Source organism: Triticum aestivum, unplaced genomic scaffold, assembly GCF_018294505.1.
Source record: "Triticum aestivum cultivar Chinese Spring unplaced genomic scaffold, IWGSC CS RefSeq v2.1 scaffold34718, whole genome shotgun sequence".
In the NCBI taxonomy this organism is placed as follows: Eukaryota; Viridiplantae; Streptophyta; class Magnoliopsida; order Poales; family Poaceae; genus Triticum; species Triticum aestivum.
Window position 1 is genome coordinate 1 of NW_025277031.1, and position 1,275 is coordinate 1,275.

At 46.2% G+C, this 1,275-nt stretch overlaps 1 protein-coding gene across 1 annotated transcript; it reads right to left on the reverse strand.

The window, feature by feature from the left end:
* Positions 1 to 67: 67 nt before the first annotated feature.
* On the reverse strand, positions 68 to 1,017 carry LOC123178367 (isoflavone reductase homolog IRL-like; the record flags this gene model as incomplete). Its single annotated transcript, XM_044591444.1, has 4 exons — positions 68 to 303; positions 389 to 632; positions 711 to 848; positions 958 to 1,017. Coding segments are annotated over 4 exons (678 nt in total), but the record flags the coding sequence as incomplete, so codon positions are not given.
* Between the last annotated feature and the right edge of the window lie 258 nt (positions 1,018 to 1,275).

Below are 1,275 nucleotides of genomic sequence, written 5' to 3' on the forward strand. Positions count from 1 at the left end.
CCTCTGCGTGGTCACACATGTCAACAAATTAAGAGTGGTCAGAGATGCAACAGTTGTAGCTACGTACATTCTCAAAGCACAATGATGGATGTACCCTACCCTTGATCAACTTGAGGAGATCCGCCTCTGGGATGCGAGCGATCTGGAAAGTCCTTCCCGCTTTTTTCTCCCAAAGTGCGATGAGCTCGTTGTGGGACACGATGTTCACCGGCGGCCTCATGTACATGATCTTGTTCAGGGTCCTCGTATCGTCGATTGCTCTCACCGTATAGGCAGCTATGTCCTCTTCCACCACAAACACCCCTGCGTGCGTCCATCGATACAGATCAACACAGGACAGCGTGGATTTACAGTGGCACGAAAAAGGACATGATGCGTGCTTACATACCATTTGCATCTCCATCGCCTAGGACAGTGGTCTTGTCAGACGGAGGACCAGTGCCAACAGCCGTAACATCGCCGATGCTCACAAGGTAGGTTTCGGCGAACCCGTTCCAGCAGACATATGTATGAGGTATACCCTCCGCCTCGATCAGACGGCGAAGGCTGATTTTACCAGCGTAAAGTGTGGTCGCTGGATCCACGGGGTGAACCCGCTCTGGGTCAGAGCCGAACTCAGACGGCAGGAACCTCTGTGCAGCAACGATTCAGCGATTGATTTGCATCCATCGTTCGATCAACAAAGAAGACAAAATGATAATCTCACTGACCTTGATGACATTGCCGGCCTCCTTGATGGCCATGACAATCCTCGTCTGCTCGTCGAGCTGAGGGGTCCCCACGGCCGAGATCACGACATCTGCACCCTTGATGGCATTTACGAGGCTCCCGTGGTCAAATAAACCTCCCTGCTCACCAGACAGAAAAAAAAATATCAGAATCCACACAGAAAACTGTGAAAAACTAAAGAGTAGATGAAAGAAAGGCAGACAACACCAAATGATATTAATCTTATACCTTGATGAGAGCGACACCGGAATCAATGAAGCTCTTGCACAAATTACCGGCTGGCTCGGCCTACGAACCAGCTTCTGGTCCCTCGGATTCAAGTTAAGTGAAGTTCTAGATTTATACTAGGTTCCAAGTTTACATGAAAATATATCAATGTCTTGTACAGTTAATTGGTTTCATTAGATTCTTTTATGTTTATACTATGTACATATATTTAAGGTTGGACGTCTTACAACATAATTTATGAACTTGATATAACTTAAAAGAACTTTCACAAAATAAGGTTTGACTCAAAACAAACATAGAACTTTGGTAAATTCGGAA